The sequence below is a fragment of the Clarias gariepinus genome, chromosome 21 (assembly GCF_024256425.1).
Source record: "Clarias gariepinus isolate MV-2021 ecotype Netherlands chromosome 21, CGAR_prim_01v2, whole genome shotgun sequence".
In the NCBI taxonomy this organism is placed as follows: Eukaryota; Metazoa; Chordata; class Actinopteri; order Siluriformes; family Clariidae; genus Clarias; species Clarias gariepinus.
In genome coordinates, this window is record NC_071120.1 from 4542138 (window position 1) to 4561017 (window position 18880).

At 37.7% G+C, this 18880-nt stretch overlaps 1 protein-coding gene across 1 annotated transcript; it reads left to right on the forward strand.

Annotated features, from left to right (window-relative positions):
• Positions 1–227: 227 nt before the first annotated feature.
• LOC128509738 (uncharacterized) lies at positions 228–14702 on the forward strand. Its single transcript, XM_053481572.1, has 7 exons — positions 228–297; positions 8167–8514; positions 8595–8636; positions 8729–8836; positions 11316–11338; positions 13296–13394; positions 14694–14702. The coding sequence occupies exons 1-7, from the start codon at positions 228–230 to the stop codon at positions 14700–14702; spliced, it is 699 nt and encodes a 232-aa protein (XP_053337547.1).
• Positions 14703–18880: the final 4178 nt, after the last annotated feature.

An 18880-nucleotide genomic window follows, 5' to 3' on the forward strand; every position in this document is an offset into this window, starting at 1 on the left:
AAAAACAAAACAACAGTCAGTAGTTATTTTAAGAGGCCTCCTCTAACAATAACTTAACATGCAGACTTTATTGTCTAAATAACTGGCAACAAGTTAATGTTAAAGTGTCAATATTTTGTGTGAGCACCGTTGTTGTCTAGCACAGCCTTAATCCTCCTGGGTGTGGAATTCACCAGAGCTGCACATTTTGTTGCTGGGATCCTCTTCCACTCCACCATAATGATATCATGGAACTGCTGGATGTTGGACACGCGGCACTTCGCCACCGTCCACTTAAGGACGCCACACAGGGATCAGGTCTGGAGACATACTCGGCCACTGACTAACACATGAACATGATGAATAGGTCATGTGACTTTGCATGGTTGACAATAATGTCTACTGTATATGTTGAGTTATTTTCAACATACAATTGGGGACAGTAAATCTATATTATTATACAAGCTGCACATTGACTACTCTAAAAGTAGTATCCAAGTTTCATTTCTATAGTATTATCCTGGGAGAAGATATAATAAAATGTTTTCTAAAATCACACACACACACAAACACGCACACACGCACACACGTGTGTGTTCTGGCAAGGGAAACTTCTTCAGGCTTTACGTTGGGTCGTTTTAGTTTTATTTAAAAAAAGTTTTTTATCAGTGTTTTTATTAAAGTTTATTTTTAATACTTTGCTTCATGGCAGCATATCCTAATATGAGATTAATATCTTTTGCTTGATGTGTGTCTCTGTGTATACAGGATACACACATGTGTTAAGTTAAGTTTAAATTCAAATTTAAATTTTAGTTGTCACATACACAGTCATACACAGTACGATATGCAGTGAAATGCTTAAGTTTAAGTTAAGCCTTCATTTGTCACACATACAGAACTGAACAGTGAAATTCTTTCTTCGCATATCCCAGAGTACTATCCCAGCGTCAGAGAGCAGGGTCAGCCATGATACAGTGCCCCTGGAGCAGATAGGGTAATGGCCTTGCTCAAGCGCCCAACAAAGGCAACCTGGTGGAGCTGGGGCTTGAACCACCAACCTTCCAATCAGTAACTCCGTGCTTTAGACTGTTGTGTATGAGGATAGCTTGGGAAACCCTACATTTTTAAAGGTCAAACAGCCCCATAGGTCCAGCCAAAGAAAATCTCTGGCTGCTGCCATTATCCATTTTTATTTTTTTTACTACCAGCTTTTATTTTTTAGGTCAGATTAAAACAAATAGATTCCAACAGATGTTAACCAGTCAATGTTTAACTTTATTTCTGATAATATTCAGCTTGACTTCAAACAGACTTCTTTAGAGACCATTTGTCTCTCAAACCAAAAGGTTTTGGACATACATACATACATACATACATACAGCAGCTGCCCATTTTCTGGTTTGACTAATTTCCAACCACATGACTGACAGGTAGTGCATTTTCCTGCATCTCTTCTGCTCTTACAACCATGTTTTCATCGCTTGTAACCACCTGTTACTTTCACAAACTGCTGTCTTTTTTTTAAGAAAAAAAAATAGAAAATGCTTATATATATATATATATATATATATATATATATATATATATATATATATATATATATATATATAATGGACTCTTTTCAGAACACAGTCGTGCGAACCATACAGTATATTCTGAAGAAAATATTTTTGATAAAACTCAAATTAACATATTGCATTGGTTGATGCATAGAGAAATTATCTTACCCTATATACCCATTATAGTACATTAAGTTCATTGTATTACTACATATTAAACTTATACTATATTCCAGAAGTAATTTTTTTTGGGACCTCATGTTTCTCGCTTCATGTTTACTTTTAATTTATAGCATATGAAAACTACACTGATGTAAACTGAATGTTTCATCCCCAAATACATGAACTAGCTTATACACTAAATATATTCATGTACTTTTCTTACTTTCTAAAAATAAAATCTATGAACATTGTATTTAAGGAATGAACTGTCTTCACATTCACTTTCCGGCAACTTAATGGAAATTTTGACTGGACGCTAAATATGGACATGAGATTACTGCATTTTTTTAATTTAATGAAAAAATGAGACATTTAAGCACATGTATTGCATAATTAGCACACTTAAATGATTAAAATAATTAAACGCATTTTAATATTTTTAATAACACAAACATAACCCAAGTAAATATAAAATGCAGTGTTTAAATTATGATTTCACTTATTAAGGGTGCAGCTATCAAACCTATGTGAAACAGTGACTCCCCCCTGATAAATCATAAATAAATGTTGTTTTAATTTTTTTTTGGAAAGCTAAGTTAAATTTGATTACTGCCAGGAAATAAAAACTGTCTGAGAAAGTGAACCATGCTAAAAGTTCTTGCAAAAAGCAACACTATCAAAATGATTCAAAAGCATAGAAAAAAAAAACGTAATTGACATACATGAGTCTAGAAAGGGTTACAAGTTTCAAAGGCTTTGGAACTCCAGTGAAGCATAGTAAAAGCCATTATTCACAAATGGAGAAAACTTGTGCGAAATCATTGGTGAACCTTCCCAGGAGTGGTCAGCCGACCATAAAAGATTTTAAAAGATCCCAGGACAACATCTGAAGAACTGTAGGCCTCATTTGCACCAGTAAAGGTCAGTGTTCATGATTAAACCATAAGAAAGAGATTGGGGGCAAAATAGCAAGTTCCAAGATGAAAGCTTTGGACTAGTCATGGGTCATTCTTTAACTTTTTATTCATTTTAAATGAATCTTAAGTGTGACTCGGGAAGAACAAGTCGTCTCTGGGAAAGATTCATTCATTCGCCTATGAGGAATATCTGTACAGGAATTAGTTTCAACCCCAAAAGCTTAACCAATGCAGTCTGAGCTAGAAAGCGAATTGATTAGTTCACCTTTTCCGTCTTCAGGTTTACCAAGTAGTTTGTTCATCACATCACAGCCCCATAAGCTTAACATAAACTAAATCACTCAAAAAAAAAAAAAAAAAAGATTTGTCAGTAAAGTAAAATGCTGTGAACTTCACATCACTATTGCTGACCAAAATGAACACAAAGGCCCGTCTCACATTTTCCCAAAAAACATCTTGATTATCCCCAAGACTTTTGGGCACGTATTCTGTGGTCTGACAAGTAAAAAGTGTAATGAAGTTGGCGTGGAAGAACGCACATTCTCACGTTAATTTCACTGTTAGTAAATCCCACCGTGAGCGTGAAAACTGGCGTGAGCAAAGTTTTTGTGCGTACGCAGCATTGATACATGAGGCCCCTGGTGATGTACCAGATGAAACAAACAAAAAAAAAACATCACACTAAAAGGTCAAACATGGTCATGCTAGTCTGATGGTCTGGGGCTGCTTTAGGACCTGGATGACTTGCCATAATTGATGGAAGCAAGAATTTTGTGCTCTACCTGAAAATCCTGATGAAAAATGTCCATCCATCGGTTCATGACTTTTGCCTCAAAACACACCAGCAAATCCACCTCTGAATAGCTAAAAAAAATAAGTGGCCTAGTCATAGTCTGGACTTAAATCCAATCCCTAAAAAGAACATTCATGCTCAAAATCCCTTCAATGTGGCTGAATTGAAACAATTCTGCAAAGAAGAGTGGGCAAAAATTCTACCTAAGTGCCAGTTATCACAAATGCTGAATGGCACAACCAGTTATTATGTTTAGGGGCAATTACTTTTTCACATGGACCAGGTAGGTTTGGTCAGCTGTTTCTCCTTAATATATGAAATTACTCAAAACTGCATTTTGTATTTACTCATTAACTCGTTATCATTGTGCGATATTAAAATTAATAATATACATATACACACAAATATTTGTAATTTGTCATGTGTTAATATTAAAATAAGTTTGATGATCTTAATTATTTAAGTCTGACAAAAATGCATAAAATATAGGCAAATACTTTTTCTCTGGACTGTATTAAATTAATTTTCTTAAGTCTTTAAGGTTACAAAAGTGCTGTAAGCTGTGTAATTAAACACACCTCCCCCCTACACACAGATACACCAGCAGTAGTTTTGTCCAACAGATGACAGTTTCCTCTTTGTCTCTCGGCTGATACAGTATGGTTCTGTTTTTATCTCTGCATGTGTTTCTCTGTGCCATGGGTAAGTCGTAATGATCTAATTCATTGCTTGATTTAATAAACACACATAAGAAAAGCCTGAAAGCTCTCACAATAAAGCCTGTTTAGTAAATTATTGTGTATTGAACTGTAATTTGGGACGTCATGTTTCTCGCTTCATGTTTACTTTTAATTTATAGCATATGAAAACTACACTGATGTAACTATACTAGTGTTTTATCACTAATTACATGAACTAGATACCCTAAATATATTAATGTACTTTTCTTAATTTTCTTAAAATAAAATCTATGAACAATGTATTTAAGGAATGAACTGTCTTCACATTCACTTTCTGGCAACTTAATGGAAATTTTGACTGGACACTAAATATAGACACGAGATTACTGCATTTTTTTAATTTAGTGAAAAAATGAGAGATGAGACATTTAAGCACAGTTTTAAAATTATGATTTCATTTATTAAGGGTGCAGCTATCGAACCTATGTGAAACAGTAACTCCCGCTGATAAATCATGAATAATTTTTATTTTTTATTTTTTGGAAAGCTAAGTTAAATTTAATTACTGCCAGGCAATAAAAACTGTCTGGGAGTTTTTATTTTAATTCTTAAGTTGTGTAAATAAAACACTTTAATTAGTCAGAAAAGTGTGATTTAGTAAAAAGTACACATTTTGTTTGTGAGAATATAATCTGTTTTTCATTGCAGCCTTTTATTAAAATAAAAAACTAATTATTGTATTTGTTTAGAAACTTAGTTTGTTTATGGGGCATTGGTGAACCGAGGTTTTATGTATCTGAAATGATTCATACCCCTGGCAAATTCTGACTTTAAGTTACTTTAATTCAACCAGCTAGTTTTTTCTTTATTAGAAATGACACGGACGTCTCCCAGAAGATAAGACGATGTAAAAGAGGTATCATTGTGGAAAAAATTATTACTCATCTTTTAGTTACATTTGAACAAAAAGTGTCATGTCCAAAATTAGTCATACCCTTCTCAATAATCAATAGAAAAGCCTTTATTGACTATTACAGCAATCCAACTCCAAGCAATCCAACTCCAAGCAATCACCAGGCGCTCTGTGCTCATGTACCCTGCCCAATGCAGCCTTATCTTGGGAGGAACTTCTGAAAACTTCTGCTGGCTGTGATGTCTCTGTAGTGGTTAAAATGAATGCATTTTATTTTGGGTATTTCTAACTGGGAATCTTTGGTATAATACGGTTATGGTGTAATATATCGCTGCTGTGCATCCTTTACTCTGTGTTCCATTTGCAATTTAAAAACTTTGCATGCTTCAAAACTTTTTGGATTCTTCACTTCTGAAGCAAGGGACACACCAATTAAAGTTGGCAGTATTTTATGGTAAGTTAATATGAATAGTCGGCTATACTGTATTTTTGTATTTTATGAGTGAGTTTGTTGCACACACAAATAAAAACCTAAATTTACTAAATGTAATCGTAAATGTAATTTTACTAACTAATTTTCATTGAAGTCTGTGGGCATATTTTATAATATTTGATAATATTTTATAGTTGTCAGAAGAAGCGACTGGGGTATGTTTAATGACTGTCTCCCTGGCTGTGTTATTTTGACCCAGCAATTGGTTAATTCATTGGTGAACATTCTGGATTCTTTACTTCTGACTGGATCAAGCTCAGAGCACTTAGTATTTTATGGTAAGTTAATATGAGTTTTTACTTCATTGTTTAGTAAGTTAGGAAGCATATTTTATTGTTTAAATTATATGCTTTAATATAAGGGTGTGGCGCTTTTATGTAACCATAAAAAAAAAAAAAACTGTCAATGACAAGATGATGTGAGAACTATTGAAAATTCTTCAGAATACTGTAAATAAATTTTTAAAGTACGAGTTCTGTTTTTTTCAGACAAGGTGTGCACATGCAGTTAGAAATCTCTCTCCCTCGCGCATGCACATTCCTAATGAGAGCGGTATTTCATGACATGTTGAGAAACTTATGTGAGTGAAAAAACACATTTTATTACATGTTAATTATGGTTAAAACTAATATTGAGCGTTACAGAGTGTATCTTTGGTTTAAAAGGGGGAAAGAAAAGCGTTTAAAGGAGAAGCGAAGCATCAAAAACACTTACGCGACTTGCTTGTTAAGTTAAATGGCCTGCCTAATTGTTAATATTTACAACTCAAATTGTAATTGTGTGTAAGAAGAGAGGAAGATTTAGACACAGAAATGAAGCAGTGTATTACTGTGTTGGTAAAATGGCAGCTAACTACTGTATGTCAGTAAATATACACAGGAAAGTGGCTAAATGATCACAGACATGGTATATATAGAGTACATATTCTTTAATTGAGAAATGCATGTGCACATCTTAGTTCTATTTGAAATGCATGATGTACATACATGACGTCAAGTTCAACGTCAAGTTTTTTTTTCTTTGTTTGATAATTTCATGTTACAGCAAAATTGAGGTGGTAAAAGTGGTATATTAGACTGTGAATTTATTTTCTTTGTTGTTCTGTTACATCATATTAAGAAATCTCAACTCACCTGAATTTATGTTACAAATACACATCAGACATTTCACGGTTGTTGTTGCATCTCTCTCAGCCGTGAATCTATCCTTCTGAGACGCTGGTCCACAAATTGGCATCATACTTTTTATACAAGTTATTAGCCGCGAACAAACGCAACAAATAGTTGAAAATGAGCTATATTTGCATCCTTATGAAACATTTATTATAAGTTGTAAATTCATCACTTAAATGTCCTGTTCATTTGGGGTTTGTTGAGAATCCTAATATCCGTATCTTGTTATCCCTCACACGTTAAATCATGAGGTAAATTAGTCAGAAATATACACTAAATTCACGTCCACATTATGTATTTTTGTGTATTTAAAAGAGAAAACATGTTTTGCATTTAATCTATACGTAACTGTAAGTCTACCACAAAAATGCTTGATGTAAATGTTAGTTATATTGCAACACTAAGTGATGGCATGTAATCCACAGGTGGGGACCTACATGCAAAATATGGAGATGTCTGGAGCATTGTTCCAGATTTTGTGCTTTTGGGATGAGACAAGGGGAAGCTGACAGACCTTTCCCATTGTTGGAGGCAAAGCTATTGAGAGAGACTCTTTGGTGGAGGCTGTTGATGTTTGTTTTAAATTTTTTTAACGTCCTTGAAGTTTACTACACAAAGCAATATCTCACCCTTTCCCCAGCATACTGTAGATCAGATTGATGGACACGAGTCCTCATCTGTTACATTTTTCAAGACAACAATTTCTTTAGTCCACATTTAATTAACAATATTTTAAAATAGTTTTTTGTTCTTAACGTTATTTTGAAGGAATTGAAATAGTAATAGTTAAATAACTAATAGTTAAAAATATAGTTAAAACATTAAGATTGGGAATGTTTTATGTGATGTGGGCATTATAAGATTTGTAATGAAAACTTCTATATAAAAAGTGTTTAAATGTTGTATTAAATGCAACGCAAATTTAACTAATTTAAGATATACAGGGGCCTCTCGGTTTTTATTGCTTTACAGAGAGTGTTTACTTTCCTTTTTTTTTTTTTTTACTTTTCTAATTCTGTGACAACCTATTTACATTATTTAAAGTTGTGTACATTTTAAATCTTTTATGGAAATAAAAATAATTAAATAAATGGAATCTGTCAACCCGGCTAGAGTGTCAGTTTAACCCACTGGTTGTGTCCAATGAACAACTCAGAATTCTGAGTTAAATGGTAAAACCCAGCACTTGGGTCAAAGTAACCCAGCGCGTGTTCTGTGCAATAGTGACTGTTTTGTTTGTTGCAAATGTGAGATAGAAAGTCAAATACTGCAAATGTCACCACCATTTTATTTGTTTGTTGTTTTGCTTGTTTGTTTGCTTGTTTGTTTGAGGGATCCAGGATTAATTTTCATGGACCTGATAAATGCAAAGACCTGTGAGGGGTTTAGTGTTACTGCCCATCAATAAACCTGTGGGATCACATGGGCATTATTTGCCTCCCCACAAACTACGACTGCATGTTTGATTTGAGACGGGTGTTTGTGTGTGTTGCAGGTTTGCTCTCAGATACTCTGTGCTCTTTAACTTTGGAGGCAGAAGCTGGAGATAAAGTCACTGTTTGGTGCCAACATAACCTGACTAGAACAGGCTACATCTACTGGTTTAAACACACAAGTGATTCAGTTCCACTTCTTATTGGGTGTAAACAATTTTTTACATCAGCTCCATCAGAAACGTGTTACTTCTTTACTGAAAGTGAGAGAATAGTGACGGCTGTTCATGACAAGAACACGTCTCTCACCATCACTGCAGTAAATGTCTCTGATACAGGACTCTATTACTGCATCTACATGGAAAAGAATCAGATTCCATTCAGTGATTCAGTTTACTTAAGAGTGAAAGGTAAATTAATTTTAGTTATAAAGTGAATAGTTGTAGTAACTTCAGTTATATAGAATAACTAAAGAATGTTTAATTTTCAGGGGTAAATAAAACACTGACCAAGATCACAGACAGAGCAAATGGTTGGTTTTTTTTCTCCCAAAAGTCTTCTGTAACTCTTACATTAAAATATAGCATTTAAAATCTCTGTGTTTTTTTTCTTCTGTGATCCGAGGTTCAGACTGTCCTGCTGTGTCCTTCATGCTGACTGCTGTGTTTGGTGCAGTGATTGTGATCGTGATTCTTCTCAGTGTCCTGATCTTCATCATACTGAAGCACAAAGGTAAATCATACTGTAGATAGACAGATAGATCTGCCTTCACATGCATATGAATATGAGTAATATCTAATTCTTAATCAATTCTTAATATATACAGTTCAAGAATTATACAAAACAAGATACAAACAGACAATTTGTGCAAGACCGTTGTACCCAGTAAAACCCCCACTGTTGATTTAACAATTTTAGAGTTTATTGGAGTCCAGCTGCACTCATAAATACTGCTGGGTGGTAATTCTACACTGGGGAATTTGCTATGTATGGTTAACATATTTTTTTAATTATAAAAAAAATAAAAGATAAAAAAATTATTTAAAAAGAGAACACTGTGGCATTAAATACTTGATTATACTCTAACAATTTTTGTGAAGTGATAATTCACTTATTTTTAATTAGGATCTAAGGATCTAATATAAGGATGTTATAGATGTATGTGATGCTATTAAGCTGATAAAACATCTTTTTTAAACATTATTATTATTATTATTATTATTATTATTAATATTATTATTATTATTATTATTAGTAGTAGTAGTAGTAGTAATAGTATAAACCAACTTTAACATCAGTTTACAATATTCATTGCACATGTCATGATTCACACCCTGTCTGCCCCGTTTTCCCACCCTGTCACTCTCCCCATGCGCTTATGTTTTCCCTAGCTCGTCATTTGTCGATTATCGGTTGATTATCGTGTGTTTTTTTCCTCAACTCTCTTGCGTTTTGATTTCTATGTTTTCACGTTGTCAAGTTCGTTTTGTTCTTTCGCCTCTCGATTCAGATCGTTCCTTCGCTGTTTGATTTTACCGCCTTTGATCTCTCGTCTCCCTGTTTTTGACCACGACTTGGGTCATGTTAAGTCATACCCTCTAGGAAATGGGAAAGTTTTAGTTAGATTACTAGAGGTGCTGTTTGAAGTTGTATATTCTGTTACATCTGCTCGGTAAAGAGTTTCTAAATATCTAAGCCTTCTGTCATTTAAGTATCTTACAAGAATGCTTATTTAAAACTGATAAACCATCACCAAAGCACCTTGTTGAAATGTTGATTGCACTTGCAATGACGTTTTTGGCACTGACCAACAAGATCAAGGTAACACCGGGCACACAAACACTTTAAACTAGATCCATTTAGCCTTTTTCTATAAGTAAATTATAAATTAAAGTTTAGCCTGGATACTCATAGATATTCTAGCATTTTTGTAGAAACTGAAATTGCTGTGTTTGTGTTGTGCTTGCAGGAGATCGTTCACTGCTTTCAGTGCTGTTAACACTAAATGTCTTTTAAAAACAAATTAAACTGTTTCCTTAAATACCATTCATGCTCATCAGGAGAAATAAAATATAATAAAAATGTCCAATTAAAAGCTAATGTTTATCCCTTCATTTTTATTTCGTTTCTGATTTGTGCACAAATAATTGCATAACAGATAACATTAAATATTAGAAAATGTTTCTACATATTTTTATAGTGATAAAAAAAGTATCAAACAGGTGTCGGTCTTAATCTAGGAGCTCCCATGGTGTATTTCCACACAAATTAAGGCCTGCTATAAAAATTATAAATTAAGATGCATTCATGGAGTATTAACAGGTTTAACAGGGAGACTTTTAATTACAATGCACATAACCAATTTTTAGTGATGTTAAAGTTGCTACTCTTATGCTACTACTACTAATCTGGAAGTTGAGTCATGTCAGCTGACTTCTTTCTTGTAAGGTAGAAACATTTCAGGACTCCTCCAGTACAAGTAGCTTCTTCAGTCTGGGGGAAATTGATAATTTCCTTATTTGAGTCCTCAAATGATCCTCCCCTGTCTAAAAAGGCTTGTTACGTAAGCGACGGAGAAGGTGAAACTAGGAGGGAGAATCTTTAGAGAGTGAGATGAAATCCTAAAAACTTTGGACAGAGAGGACAGATGGTTTGATAAAGGGGTAAAAGAAGCTATCTTTGCACAAATGTAAAAATCCCTCTCTAAAGAGAGTTGGAGGTCTTAGGCACAGCCTGTCTCTTAACTTCCATGCTACCCATTCATTCATCTTGTGAAAGATCGAGACCCTTTCACAGGTCCACCAGGAAAGCCACACTTAAGGACTCCTCTTACTTTTTAGTCGATACACTTTTACTACTCTCCTTAATCTCTCTCTATTGCTGTTTCTTTTAATAGTTTTCTGCACCACCACTCTCTAACAACTTTTTCTCCTACTCTCACCTTCTCCACTCTTCACGTAACAAGCCTTTTCACAGAGGAGGACCCTTTGACCTCTAAGAACTCAAATATGAGGAACTTACCAACTTGCCTTAGACTGGATGAGTAGTGAAATGTTTCTACCTACAGTAACAAAAAAGCTCAGTTGAATTGATTCAACTTCCAGATAGCCTTACCTTCATGACAAAAAATCTTTACAGATGTATTACTACTACTACTAATAATAATAATAATATGAATAATAATAATTTTCTCTCTGTTGTATTGCTTTAGGTCATGAAGCATCGAAAAATAAGGTAAATCTGACTACAAAAGGTATATACACTGTAAAAAATGTACATTTTATGGTATAAAAAAGGAGTAAACCCACCAAGCACAGGGAGAACATACCACAGTGAATTAATTCATCAATTCTGCGAAAGCATCATTTTATCACACCAGCTGGGAGCTAAAAGAGAAAGAAGTTACATTGCTAAGCATTCAGATTTTACTATTAAGAAACTATTAAGAGTACTTTTATACTAATTGATGAATACAAACCTAAATTAAATTATCAAAACCCATCAAAGTTTATTCAAGACTCGGACATCAGCATAGTCCCATGTATTTTTTAATAAAGACAGCAAACCAATATTTAAATTCTCGAAATCCAATATGGATGTGTCGGGGTGGACCTTTTTAAGCGTTTTGGGTAGACAATCTAAACATATAAGTTTATAGAAGGGCTTTTATTACAACTTTACACAAAAAAATATTTTATTACACACATGTTAAAATAGTTTCTGTCCTCTGTCCTGCATTGTGGTTTTTAAGTGCACACTGCACCGGGGTGTTAAATATGTTCATGTATTTTGTAATAGGTTTGTCACAAGGGGGGCAACAACAACCACAGGTGAGGTCTTACGGAAAAGGAGTAATTTTACTTAGGGAAGGAAAGGGTTAAAGGAGGAAGGAAAGGTGTGCACGTGCAGATCTGGTGGGCTGTGCCCTGCTGGCATGCGGGTACAGGCTGGTGAGCGGTGGTGGCGGGCAAAGTGGCGCATGCTAGCGGCTGTCTTTGCCACAGTGATCAAAGGACAGAATACCATTCACAAATTTGAAGTCTTTGGTTAATGTAAATTAGACGGCTATAAACCGTAGAAAAACTATTAAAATCTGTAAAAAAATATACAGTATAATGAGTGCAATCCCATACAATCAATAATGTTGCTACCATATTTTTAACGGTACATTTCTAGTAACCACAGCTGCGAGTTTTTTTTACCATAAAATGTACGGTTTATTTATACTATGTAAAACTAATTACAGTTTTTCACTATGGTTATCCCAAGTTTTGTCAAATACGGTTTTATTCTGTAGCATTTATATGGTATTTTACTGTTAAAATTACGAATTTTTTTTTACAAGTAAATGGAAAATATTTATATTTTCCATTTACATACAGATTCCAGGATGGATGCTAATGCAGTTTAAAAAAAGAAATCCTTAGTGGCTGGTGGGCTGTGGTATTTGCATGTAGTTCCATTAAAAGTGTGTCATAGGCGTTCCCCAACTAAGTAACAGTAGGCAGCGTCATTTTTAAAGTGAAAAATGCCAAATGTGATAATGTGGGTGTATCACAGGCGTTACACGCTGTGTGACAATGGGCAGCTCACATGCCAGGAGAATTAAGGCCTGTGAAGCATTGGACCAGCATGAGGAGAAGCAATGAATTGACCACACATTCCATTCAAGGAGGCATCAGGGCACCAGGGTCTGCACACGGACAGAACTGTGAAACATTTTGTCATTTACAGACAGATGCCAGGATGGATTCTAACAGGGTTTAGAATTTTTATTAAAATTACTTATAGGCAGAGTTGATCAGTAAAAACAGAACCTAAAAAGCAAAAGTAAAGAAAAAAATAGGAGCAAAGATCAAAACCAAGGCAAATGGTGTCAAGTTTTAAATTTTGGTGACTGTGACCATCAAGTGTTATGGGTGCTGTAATATGTGGTGGCCATGTTAGAGGGTTTTAATTTCCAGCAATTAAAATTTTTCAGCTGCTGCTAAAGAGCAGAAAAGACTTAACCTCAGATTGTTCCGTCAACTTTATTTTCATGAACAATGAAAACACACATGCTAAATTATCTTCACCACAAGGGTTTAAACCATGCATTAGCCCAATACGAACATACAGAAACATTATCCTAGGTTTACGTGATTTATTATTTATATTTGTTTATCTTTGTGTGTCCTCTGTGTCCTTGCAGGATCCTGAAGCAGACTCAGAACATTTTGCTGCACTACATCTTCCAAAGAAAAAAAACAAGAGGGCAAATAAATGCAATAAAATCGTGTATACAGATGTTGTATATTCTTTAGTTAGACAAACTAATGTGCATACATAATGTAATAAAATATAAAATAAAATAACTGTTTATTAAATATTTTTCTCATGGTATAACCTCCATAAAGCAGGCCACAATTACAGAATATGGTAGTGTACCATTTTATGAAATTATGGATTTTCTTCTTTAAAAAAAAAACGAGAAGCTTGCAATAAAATACTCACCAATTGTATAATGTAACAAAAAATATTTAATGTAATAATCCTCCTTTTACAAGGCGCATCTTTGGCATTTGAAATGTTTTTTATTGTTTGTTGACTGCTGTTTATATATTCAGTCAGTACAATACTCACTCACTCATCTTCTATTCTGCTTTATCCTGTATTCATGGATGGGGGGACCTGGCCCATTCCCAGGAGGCTTAGAGCACAAGGCGGGGTACAGTCTGGACAGGGTGCCAATCCATCACAAGGCAAACATACATACACACTCACATGCTCATTCACACAGTACAGTCAATTTGAAATGCCAGTTAGCGTTACCTACTGTACATGTCTTTGGAAACTGGAGTACCCAGAGGAAACCCACGAAGGAACGCGGACCCTGGAGATGCAAGGCAACGGTGCTAACCACTACACTACCGTGCCGCCTTCAGTACAATACATTTACTTTAATTACAATGATGGTAAAGTCACCTAACTAGCAAATAGTGATGGGATGTTGATGCCATTGTCACAAAATCAACGATTACGAAAAAAATAAAAAAAATTGCACTGGTGTTTTAAAAATAGTTTGTGGCTTAAATTTTCACATGAAATGGTTAGGCAGAACTGCATTTTGTATTTATACTCAGGTTATTTGTGTAATATTAAAATTAGTTTAATGATCTGAATCATATAGCTTAAATATTGGCAAATAATTTATCATATGGTTATATTGGATTTCTTGCTGCCTAACACACAGTATGAGTGCAGATCAATCCTTGTTTAACCCAAATGAGGATGTGTTCCCTGTTGCATCTGGTTCCTGTCATGATCTGGGTGTTATGGCTGATGGTGTTGCCGTGGGCAAAAATATGCAGGCATAGGTGCAGAGGGTTCTTTTCAACAAAAGAGTCTTTAATGAAATAATACCAAACTGAGCATAAAGAAAAGACAAAAACCAAAAACAAACAATCTTTAACTACTACAGAGGCACATTGTGACACAGGTGCTATGGGTAGCCACCGGCACAATGGCAGTCCATACAAGGCATCGGCACAATGGTGAAACAGAGGCACTAATACCGTTCACGTGTACCAAGCTCTATGTTGTGAAACAGGCTTCTTGACGACATACCTGACATTACCCACAAACTAAGCATGGAGCTGAAATAGGACAAAACATGACGAGACTAGAGACAAGTCACAGGACTAAGGCTAAAGACATGGCAATCAGCTAACCATGGCAGTCAGCTACACATACATCTCGCTAAGCATGTCTTCAGCCTAACATGCACATAGCCACACTTACCTTATAGCTAAACACAACACACAGAGGCTAGGCTAAGGGACACGCAGAGGCTAACTACTTACCTATACTCTAATACACAACACAACTTGACAACACCGAATCAGCTCCACACACACACACACACACACACACACACACACACACACACACACACACACACACACACACACAACGGACCGACATATGACCACACGCTTGAGCCTTGAGACATGCTTGTTGGTTCCATTGCACACTCAACCAAAATACAATTATAAAACAAACCAAAATTCAATACAAACCAAAATGCCCACACAAATGACAGTAATTACCAACAATGCTTGACCTAGTTTCCCAGACTAACCAGCTATTTATAGAAGATTTAATGACCACCCTCGGTTCAGGTGTGCTCCCGCATCACCTGACCGAGGTGCCTTCTGGGAAACTGAGTCTGCAAAACAAAAACTACAGTACAAAATGACAAACAGTGCCCTCTAGTGGCGATTCCTTACAGTTCTCACAAGGTTTGTTGATATTGCCATCTGAGGGAGTTTTTCCTTGCTACTGTCATCCTCAGCTTGCTCATCAGGGACAATCTAATTATTTTAATTCTTACACATTCACATTTTAAACAAACGTGCATAATTTTGATTATGTAAAGATGCTTTGCGACAATGAAAATGGTTAAAAGTGCTATACAAATAAAATTGAATTAAATTACAATATTTATTCACCTAAGATGAAATTAATTAGACTGAAATTTTAGGTACACAAATTATTTTCGTTAAGAATCTAACAACATACAGTATATCAGTAATTGCTCACAAATCATGAACATGACACCATTTAGCTTTACCTGATTTGATCACAGGAAAAATTGAAGTATTAGAGCAACTGGTTGTTTCTACCAACACAGCTGTTTTTACGAGGTCCTCAATCGTGTTTTTTATACCAGCTTCTGCCTCAGGTTGCATAGGATACTGTCTTATTCTGGGCAGTTTTACATTTGGCTTGAGCTATATTTGAATTGGGCTGACTGATACCATCATTCATATGGGACCTGACTCTCCATTTCCCTATATAGCTCAGCTTCCACTGTCTCTACTACTTCTGATGCTAATTGCATTTGTGTTTGTGACTTGTGGCTAATAACTTTCTGAGGAGTACCAATCAAGTTATTACCACACAAGATTTTGAATAGTTTTCATTCATAGCAGAATGAAAAATCAACAGGTTTATGGTTGACTCCCACTGGACTTCTTCCTACATATAATGTTACATGAGGAACAAAATCTGCTACATTGAACCACCTCTTTTCAAAATCTCATCAATGCTGATAGCTGCTCCTTGTTGACCTATGATGATGTACTATGTGATTAATTAAACCTTCTGCTCTTTTGTTTCTTCCTGCCATGTCTGTTCTAAGCTAGCATCTTTGGTTGGGTCATACATCATTGTACAGTGAAACTCTGAAGTAGGTAACTGTGCTTCAGAAATCCGTGCTTTGATAAACTTCCCCCACATAATTATGAATTATCTGACTTATATCCCTTTCTAGCTGTCATATCTAATACACATTTGCTTGTGGCTCAGTCATAATTTTTTTAATACTTTTTATCTCAACATACACACCTTCTGGAGAACACCGCATTTGTAGTCCTAGTTTACATAATGCATCTCTGCCAAACAAACTAACAGTTTTCTGACTTGAGACTAAAACAGGTATGGTCACACTTTTATTGTTAGTTAGACGGACTCAAGTAATCATATTGTGGCGTGGGCGGGGCGGCGGCTGACGACCAGCATGCCTTGCGGGGATGTCGGTGTGTGTTCACCATGTTGGGGAAAGGTGTTTGGGTTGGTGGCTTCGGCCCTGTTTGTTTGAGGGGTGTGTGACGTGTGAAATGTGCTCCAGTTCGAGCTAGTGCTGAATTGGATGTAGGCTCCTGAGTGAAGGTGCTGCTCATGCCATACCGGCTGTGTGCTAAATAAAGTACTCCCAGCCATTGCATTGGGTAGCAAATAAGCTCACTCGTCTCTCCAGCATTCTTCTCGGCGTAAAAACGCTACATTGGTGTCAGAAGTGGGATGGAGAATAACGGGTTCGAGCGCACAAAGGAGGACCTTCTAAAAATCCAAGCGGGCCGCCGAGTAGCGGAGCGACTACTCGCGCAGAAGAAGCGTTTTCCTGGCGGAGCTAGCGCGAGCACACCACGTCAACCAACGCGGAGCGGGAAGCAGAAAATCCCGGCGCTGGATCTCGGGGCGGAGGCTGGCGCTGCGCAAGAGCCGGAGCAAGAGACAGCTCCGTGTGCTGTTAGCCGGCAAAGCGAACTGCCGCTGCGCGAGGCCGAGCGCGCTGAGCCCATATTGGCGGCACATCGCGGCGGAAGAGCCGAGCGACCGCCCGCAGCTCAGTGGCGCTCGGTTCGTGAACCTAGCCGGGGACGGGGCTACCCGTCGCGGCTAGGCAACGAGCAGCTCTCCGACGTTTCGCGGCGAGGCGACGGCGCGGGTGATCGTAAGAAGGAGCTGCGCGAGGTCGAGCGCGCTGAGCCCATAATGGCGGCACATTACGGCGAAAGAGCCGAGCGACCGCCCGCAGCTCAGTGGCGCTTGGTAGGTGAACCTAGCCGGGGACAGGGCTACCCGTCGCGGCTAGGCCTCGACACCGCTTCCGAGATTCCGCGACGACGCCGAGGCCAGGGACCGCCGGACTACCGCTGCAACGTTCTCAGGCCTGATGGACAGCCGGACTACCGCTTCAACGTTCTCAGGCCTGAGGAACAGCGTACACCAGCAGCCGCTAAACTAGCGCCGGGTGGACGGTTGGGGAGCCCCGCGGGGTTTTACATCGACTGTGTGCCGGACGGCGTCTTACTGCGGGCGCTCGTGGACACCGGCTCCACTGTTTCCCACGGGTTGTGGAACTGTGAACCGCTCATCGCCAGGCAGAAGGGGCGAATGGGCGTGGACACTCACAGCCAGCTCGGCTCTCCGATGTCATCTACCGGGTGCGGTTGGCAGGGCGGGCACGAGTTTTGCCCCACCGGGACCGTCTTGCGCCTCCACAGCCGCACGCCGGGTAACCATCGAACTCTGGAGGCCGGACCGCCTCAGGACTACATTCGCGTTCACTCCTCACCTGCCAAAGGACGCCGGCGTTCCCACCGCCAGCGCCGACCGCCTCCACGCCTCCGAAACGGAGTTCTTCATGGTGACCAGGGACGGTCACAGCTCGGGTGGGGGCAGTGTGGCGTGGGCGGGGCGGCGGCTGACGACCAGCATGCCTTGCGGGGATGTCGGTGTGTGTTCACCATGTTGGGGAAAGGTGTTTGGGTTGGTGGCTTCGGCCCTGTTCGAGCTAGTGCTGAATTGGATGTAGGCTCCTGAGTGAAGGTGCTGCTCATGCCATACCGGCTGTGTGCTAAATAAAGTACTCCCAGCCATTGCATTGGGTAGCAAATAAGCTCACTCGTCTCTCCAGCATTCTTCTCGGCGTAAAAACGCTACAATATAAATTAACTGCTTTTGTCCCGAGAATCCTACTATCTTTGCAAATTTCCCAGACGTGGGAAGATTTGAGGCATGTCTTGAATTTGGGTGTGTATAAACCACTCCTGTGTCTAATAACATGGGTGTTTTTTTCTGTCTACCTCAATATGTACCATGGGTTCTTGTTTAGCATTAGTTGTTAAAATAGGTAACTGGTTATCCCCGGTAAGATTTTCTGGGCACTCCTAATACCCCTGTTTTAGACCCACCCATGGGTTTACTGGGTCTTGAATTTGACCTTAAGGAGGCTGAGGGCACATACTGTATGGGGGAGATGTAACTAACACTTCCCTGCTGGTATTCTGTGCATCACTGTCAGAATTTTTTTTACTTTTTTACGCTTGTAACGCGACGTAACCCAACTGCTAAAATAACCTCCATGATTAGTTCATTGTATATATCTGATGAACATGATGATGATGATTAAGATTGTAATGCTAAAATGCACTCTAAGCAGAATACAAT